Consider the following 8,027-nt stretch of genomic DNA (forward strand, 5'->3'; position numbering starts at 1 on the left):
CAGCTCAGGTCACAATCTCATGGTTTGTGAGTTCAAGTCCTGCATCAGGCTTTCTGCTGTCAGTGCAGAGCCCACTTCAGATCCTCTGCCCCCCCTCTCTCTCTGCCCCTGCCCCCCTTGCTCACTCGCTCTCTCGAAAATGAATAAGCATTTGGGGCGCCTGGGTGGCTCAGTCAGTTAAGCATCGACTTCAGCTCAGGTCATGATCTCATGGTTTGTGAGTTAAAGTCCTGCGTCAGGCTCTCTGCTGTCAGTGCACAGTCTGCTTCAGATCCTGTCCCCCTCTCTCTGCCCCTCCCCTTCTCTCTCTGTCTCTCTCAAAAATGAATAAACATTTGGGGCGCCCGGGTGGCTCAGTAGGTTAAGTGTCTGACTTCAGCTCAGGTCATGATCTTATGGTTCGTGAGTTTGAGCCCCTGCTTTGGATTCTGTGTCTCCCTCTCTCAGCCCCTCCCCCCCACTCGTGCTCTGTCTCTCTCTCTCAAAAAATAAATAAACATTAAAAAAAGAATATATTTTAAAAATTAATAAACATTTATTTAAAAAAAAGAAAAATGTTTTTTGGTTTTTGGGGTTTTTTTGTTTTTTGTTTTGTTTTTTGGTTTTTGTTTTTTTTACAACAGAGAGGCCTAATTTCTAAGAGGTTTAGGTTAAGTGAATTGGTGAGGAAGAGCTGAGTGCTCTTCCCAGCCCCCTTTTTTATATTAGGACTCTGGGTTACAAGTGTCAAAGCTCAATTCTGATTGGCTGGAGCAGGCAAGGGTGTGTTCAGACTCATTTAATAACAAAAGTCTGGAAGTAGCTCCATTGTGCTGCTGGGAATCGTCTCTCCATCCTGTCTGCTTTGCTTTCCTCTCTGTGAGCTTCATTCCCAGCAGGGGCTTCCCACGCAGGACTAAAAATGGTTCAGCAGCCCCAGTGGAAAGAGAGCACTTCTTTTCCGTGAACACTAGCAAAAGTCCAGAGGTGGCCTCTTAGGGCCTGGATTTGGTCATGTGCATGTGCCTGAGCTAGTCACTGTAAGCTCCAGTTATCCAAGTCTGGATCTCAGACTTTACAGCACACCAAAGGGGGTGCCTGGGTGGCTCAGTTGGTTAAGCATCTGACTTCGGCTCAGGTCATGAGCTGCTTCATGAGCCCTGCTTCAGGTGAGTGCCAACAGTGTAGAGCCTGCGTGGGATATTCTCTCTCTCTCTCCCCCCCACCTTCTCTCTCTGCCCCTCATGAGATTCTCTTTCTTTCTGCCCCTCACTCACGCCCTCTCTCTCAAAAAAAAAAAAATACACCAAAGGGTTGATGGAGGATGGAGGATTGCTGGTCAGCTTTACCCAAATCACACGGACCAGGAGTGAAGAATAGGGTTATCCCATTAAAAATCAAGCTGCTGTTACTGGAAGAAGAGGTGCTGGTGAGGAACAGACAACACATGTCCACTACATTTGTCTGCCACTTTTCTGTTTTCTCTGTCTCCTTTTGTAGTCTCTGGGTCTCTCCACTGCAGCAGCCAGCATGTTTGGGAATGACGGCAGTGAGCTGGTACTGCATTTTGTGACCCAGTGCAATGCTCGGCTCACTCATGTGCTGGAAGAGGAGCAGAAGCTGGTACAGCTGGGCCAGGCCGAGTAAGTCCTGTGGCATTTTTGCTCAGGGTGGCAGTTAAGGATCAGGGGGCTCAGGCCCCGCTAACAGTCTCGGGAGGCCAATCCAGGCAGAGCCGAAAGAGAGGAGCATTGAGCAGCCCCGCTGCTTTGAGGGGACTGGAACACAGCTGCCTCTCTGTGACAGCTGTAGTCAGGCCAGCATCAGGAGCTGGTGGGACCCTCCTCCCTAGCGCCCCTAGCGCCGAGTAAGCAGGATAGCCCCGAACCCATGCCTTTGACCCAGAGACACGCTCTCTTCTTTTTGCTCTTCCAGGAAGAGGAAGACAGACCAGTTCCTGAGGGACGCGGTGGAAACCAGACTGAGAATGCTGATTCCGTACATTGAGCACTGGCCCCGGGTACAGAGTCCATATCTAGGCTACAGGGCACCAATGCATTCGTGTTCTTAGTTCTCAGCACCTTGCACTCGGAGGACCCTGCACGGTCTTCAGAAGCTAGCTCATTAATCCGCACAGACCTGGGGATTCTCCGTGCACTTGGTAGAGCTAGGGAGTGCGGACTTGGGCGTGCCAGAGGGAGTAACTGAGCCACCTGGGTCTCAGTTCCTAGAAGTGTGAGTGGCTTGCGTACTGGGTCACATCGTGTTGGCTCCTGGTGGCCTGAGTGTGCTACCAGGTACCCGGTGAGGAGGAATCCATGGAGGAGATTAGAAAATGAGATTTTATTGGCCATCGTCATTAACAGGCCTGTCGTGTCCTGGATCTCAGAGGACTGGGATGTCTTTTCCAGTTGTGATGTGATGCTTGAAAATTGGAGTATTCGTTCCAAGGCTTTTTGTCCCCTTTCCTGAAGCTTCCTTTTTCCTGTTTCAAAGCATATCACAGTGTGGGCCATTCTCTTACTTAAGAAAATGGAGTCCAAGCACATCAGGAATGAGAGGGCAGCAGGGATCATCTAGTGTCCTCCACCCACTACTGAGCAATAGCGCCCATCAGTCAGTTGACAGACCTTGGAACAGCAGCGGTGCGCCTAACCCCAGGCTGCCTGTGGAGGGAGTATCGCGAGAGCGGAGTCCTGTCCCCTGCCTGTGCTTGCCACGCTGGATTTTCAGTCCTCTGGCCTGACTCATTCCACCTTGCAGTCAAAGCAGTGGAAGTGTGTGTGTATTGGGCCCTGACTGCCTTCTGACTCAGCACGTTTTCTTCTGGGCCACTTTGATAAGAAAAAACTTCCAGCCGAGCCAGGGCCTCTGACCCAGCTCCTGCAGGCCACAGCCAGTGGAGTTTTGAGTTGGTAAAGTGACAAGACCTTGTACTCTCAAGAGTCGACGTCTGCTAAGGAAGCGTCTCTGGGTCGTGCTATTGCTTGTATTAGTTGAAGGAGTTTTGGTTTCAGATACCAGAAACCAACTTGAGTTAAGCAAAACCCCAGGGAGGAATTTATTGTGAGGTTGCCATGGGGCATCAAGGGCAGGAATGCTGCTGGGCCCTGGGATTTGGACCTAGAAACTACCCCCAGACCCTCCTCCTAGCTCTGCTTCTTCTACCTCCGTGTTACAGAATGGGGTGCCCTCCACCGTCCTTGCTCTCAGTACTCTTAGACCAGTCTAGACCCTCCGGCTGCCTGCATTCCCAAGTCCACGTGCCGGGGATGGAGAACCTGAGTGGGCCAGCTGAGGGTAGGGGCCGCCCCTGGCTCCCATCAGCTGTAGCCAGGGTTGTCAGCTGCCAGGAGCTCACGCCAACCGGGCAGAGATGGTGGGTCTCAGCAGGGGAGTGGGCAGGCCCTCTCCCATACCTCCGTGGAGAGGCGAGGCGCCGCACCATCCACCTGTGCTCTGTGTTCCCTGTGTGCAGTACCTGTTTCTGTCATTCTTTCCTCAGGCCCTCAGCATCCTCATGCTCCCGCACAACATCCCATCCAGCCTAAGCCTGATCACCAGTATGGTGGATGACATGTGGCATTACGCTGGCGACCAGTCCACTGATGTGAGTGCTTTCTGCAAACCCACAGGACACCAGGAGAGGCTTGGGTTAAGCATTTCTTCGGGAAGTTTGTGAAAGGTCTTTGATCACAGAGCCTTTCAGGGGGCCTGCAGTGCCACTCCTGTCTTGGAAAGGAGAGACTAGGGACGAGGAAGCTCCCTCAACAAGCCATGGTGGGACCTACGTCCTCATTCAAGGATGCACGCTCGAGCCACAAACCAGTGATTATTCCCTCTGTCCCCTCCTGGTGACACAAGCATCAGAGGGCCTGGTGACAGGGCTGCCGTTTTATACTCATTTCCCCTCAATCTCCTAAGACTCACATTCTGCGATGTGATTTCTCAGTGTGTGTCTTTCACGAGACTGATTTTATTTATTTATTTATTTTTAAATTTTTTTATGTTTATTTTTGAGAGAGAGAGAGAGAGACAGAGCATGAGCAGGGGATGGGCAGGGAGAGAGGGAGACACAGAATCCGAGGCAGGCTCCAGACTCTGAGCAGTCAGCACAGAGCCTGATGCAGGGCTCAAACTCACAGACTGAGATCATGACCTGAGCTGAAGTCGGATGCTCAACCAACTGAGCCGACTGAGCCACCTAGGCGTCCCTCATGAGGCTGATTTTAAAAAAGTGAACAGAACGCCATGGAGCCGCTGTTGCCTTAAAAAGGAACGCCCTCCCCCGAGCCCCTTCTGGCCTGCTTTGCCAAGAGATCGATTAGCCTTTAAACAGGCACCAGGATAGCTTCTGACTTGTTAATGTTGTCATATTTCTGGTAGGAAATTAAAAAATAAAAAGTATACCTTCATAAAAGAAGTTAATATGTAATGGTACTCTGTGGAGTCCGGGTTGGGGAGGCGAAGAGCTACTCCTGCCACAGTTCTAACAAAGGACTTAATAAGCTTCCCCCATGTCGGAGGACACCACCAACAGAGCTGGTGGGAAAATGAAATTAGCAAAGAAATTAAAGGAATAAAACACAAAGCAGCTGAGTTAGTGCTCCAGAGAGCCATTTGCTGGGCCAGCCTGAAGTGGCTGAGGGACTGGAGCCCCTCGCTCCTCTTGGGTGTTCTGAATCTGTCTGTGGGCCTGTCTCAGCCCTCACTTTACTGGCGAGCATACCATGATTTGGTCATAACTGGCTGACCAGAGAACCTCCCCAGAATTTAGGCGGCCTAAGACGCAGTCTTTTCACAGCCTTCAAAATGGATGCATGTAGCAAAATCGCCTGGGATGCTAATCAGATGTCCAGATTCCTTGCACTTACTTCAGACCCCTTGACTCTAAACTCTGAGAAGTTGGGCCCAGGAGCTTGCATTTTAATCTCCCAGTAATTTTGTTGCCCAGCCAAATTTGAGAACACCAATGTCTTGCAGGGAAACAAATGCATCTGTGGGGAAAAGAGATCAGGAGGGACCCCTTAGTGCCTGTGGCTTTGGGTGGGAACCCCCCAGACTTCCCCAGCCCACAGCAGTAGTGGTGACTTCCCGGGTGGGTTTCTTTGCAGTTTAACTGGTATACCCGCCGAGCTGTGCTGGCTGGCATCTACAACACGACAGAGCTGGTGATGACGCAGGACTCGTCCCCAGACTTCGAGGACACTTGGCGCTTCCTGGAAAACCGGATTAACGACGCAATGAACATGGGCCACACTGCCAAGCAGGTAGTTGGGACTAGCCATTTGGGAAGCCTCCTCACTAGGCACACCCGCCTCCTCCTGAAGGCTTGCCCAGGGAGTGTGCCAGCCATTTCCCTAAGAGCCATACTTGGGCCATTTGTGGTTGTGATCATAGGCTCTTCCTTCAGTCCACAGGGTCCTCATGAGTCCCCCCTCCACCCCCGACCCCCGCTTTTGTCTTACCTGTTTCACCTTTGAGCTTGTACTGGGGGCTTAAAAGAGCCTGACCCTGACTCCTTCTAGGTAAAGTCCACTGGAGAGGCACTGGTTCAAGGACTCATGGGTGCAGCAGTGACGGTAAGGACTGTCTCACTCATCCCTGCCCTCCTCCCATCCCCGTCCTGCCCTGTGACCCTTAAAACATGTGTCAATGTTCCCAAATCTTTTAAACTAGAAAACTCCTAATAAGACGGACAGTGATTCAGCCCCAGTCTCTGATCCTCAGTACCTCATCTCTCTTTTTTTTTTTTTTTTTTTTGCTGCCATTAAAAAACATTGTTGATTCCCAGGCCCCTCGCATGTCAGATCTGTGGATCTTAGCCATGCCTGCCGCCTTGAAAACCCCAGTCTCTCCCACTGGAGTCCTAATGGCAGGGCAAGGCCTCATCACTCTGTTTCCTTCCCTGTATCAGCTCAAGAACCTGACCGGTCTAAACCAGCGCCGGTGAGCGGGATGGGGTGTGAGCTAGAGTGCCCAGAAGAAAATCTGCAGATATATTGGAAGGGCTTTGAAAGATATGAAGTGCCGCCCATGGAACAGGGTGTTAATGAGAAAACACTGAAGGACTCCTGAGTCACTACCACAGCCACCTGGAAACCACAGAGCACTTGATACAGCTGTAGCCTGCGATCAGGCTACTTCTTCAGTTCTAAATACCAAGCCAGGCCTCCTGATGCCTTTCTGCATTACCACTGTGTGACTGAAAAAATGAGGCTCTCATCCCAGCGTTCAAGCCACAGAAACCCAGCATGTCCCTATCTATGGTCTCACAGATACTTGATCATGTCTTAACCTTCCTAGAGTAATCTCTGGGGCTCCCAAATCAGAGTCAGGCTGTGAAACCTTTATAAAGTGGCAGCCCATCCCCAGCACAGCACAGACTTGTGCACACAGGCGTTCCTTGCACCCCTCCCCTTTCTGGTGTCCTGAGATGCTGCACCTGGGAACCCCTCAGAAAGCTGCCTCACTTGAGACTGGTGCCTGCTGGACAGTGGTGCCCAGCCTGGCCAGAGGCGTGAACCCAGGCCGTTGTCGCATTACACCAGCATGTGTTGTAGGGTTAAGAGTCTGTACAAATAGTAATAAATATGTTTGAAGCAGTTTCTTGTTACGCAGTTGGTTTCCATCTAGGCCACAGCGGGTATCCGAGACGTCAGAGGGAGACAGAAGTGTGGAAAAGGCTTGAGGCTGGCGTCCAGGAGACCTGGGTTCTGGTCCTGGTGTGGCCTAGTGCTAATGGGTAATTACGGCAGCTCTGCCTCTCTGGGCCCGTGCTTCACTTCAGTAAGTGTGGGTGACAGTGGCCTTGCCCCTGACCATTACTCCCTGGGCTGCTATTTTCTATCACTAATTATTTCAGTGATCCGTTCTTTAGCATTAATAATTTTCTGTTTATACACTGGCTGAGCTCCCTTTGCAAGTCTGGTTAACTGTTGTTTTGGTCTTCTCAGGTTACAGTAACAAAATACCACAGACTGGGACTTAACGACAGATACTTGTTTCTCACGTTCTGGAGGCTAGGAAATCCAAGATCAAGGTGCCAGCCAATTCAGTTCCTAGTGGTCTTTCTGACTTGCCACCTTCTCCCCATGTTCCAACAGGACAGAGCTCTAGTGTCTCCTCCTGTTCTTATAAGGGCCCTATTCCTACCCTCAGGACCTCTCATAACTTTCCAAAGACTCCCAACTCCAAATGCCATTGTGTTGGGCGTTAGGCTTCAGCATTTTAGAGGGACACGGTTCGGCCCGGGGTGTCTGTCTCCTGCTTTGCTATGTCTTTTCTAGGTCCCCTGGGTATTGATGGGGGAAGTCACAAGCTGATCAGTGTTTCCAGTCTTTTGGCCTTTCACTGGCCCCCTTCCGCACCTCTTTAATTCTTTGTATTGTGACACCCTGGCAGGTCCTCTACGGTAGCTCTTGCAAATTTCATCCCATGCTCTCTTTTATCCTTCATAACATCCCTCTCGCGCTCCACAGACAACCATAATTCTTAATTTACTGAGATGACACAGGCTATGAAGCAAAGGCCCCCTCCATGCCCTTTCCCTCTGCCTCAGGGAGAGGTGTCATGTCTAGCTAAATCAAACTCTTTATCTCCTAATTCTGCCCCCTAAATGTAGCTCTTGCCAAGTTCTACTTTAGAGCCTCTTCTCTGTATGAGCAGCTGTCACCTTTTGAGGCCCATTCAAACCTTTCTCCAGGCTGTTGAGAGGAGTTTGGTAATCTTTATTGAGCATCCACCCTGTGAGGGGCACACTGCCAGGCATGCAGAGATGCGGGTGCAGAGATGAAGGGCCCCTATCCACCCGCCACGACTACACGGGCTGCAGATGATGCATTGAATGGGCGTTGTATCTTACTGCATTTTCCAAAGAGCACGATCCAGACTTGGGGGTGGAGGGAAAGGGTACGGGTATATATTTACCATTCTACTATACTTTGCTAAAGTATGCTTCTGTTTTTCCGTAAATGGGCAGATTTACTTCATTCTCTTAAAGACATCATAGTACTCCTATGTTCGTGTATTTAACCGTCAATGGACAA

The 8,027-nt window shown here is 50.6% G+C and overlaps 1 protein-coding gene across 1 annotated transcript in view; it reads left to right on the forward strand.

The window, feature by feature from the left end:
- The window catches only part of COQ9 (coenzyme Q9), a 14,063-nt gene extending 7,479 nt beyond the window's left edge, over positions 1-6,584 (forward strand). The window contains exons 4-9 of the mRNA XM_058709732.1: positions 1,480-1,622; positions 1,915-1,999; positions 3,485-3,589; positions 5,094-5,249; positions 5,508-5,561; positions 5,897-6,584. Coding sequence (XP_058565715.1) covers positions 1,480-1,622; positions 1,915-1,999; positions 3,485-3,589; positions 5,094-5,249; positions 5,508-5,561; positions 5,897-5,932 — 579 coding nt within the window. The 3' untranslated portion in view covers positions 5,933-6,584. The remainder of the gene's footprint in view (positions 1-1,479; positions 1,623-1,914; positions 2,000-3,484; positions 3,590-5,093; positions 5,250-5,507; positions 5,562-5,896) is intronic.
- Positions 6,585-8,027: the final 1,443 nt, after the last annotated feature.

Source organism: Neofelis nebulosa, chromosome 17 (assembly GCF_028018385.1).
Source record: "Neofelis nebulosa isolate mNeoNeb1 chromosome 17, mNeoNeb1.pri, whole genome shotgun sequence".
NCBI lineage: Eukaryota > Metazoa > Chordata > Mammalia > Carnivora > Felidae > Neofelis > Neofelis nebulosa.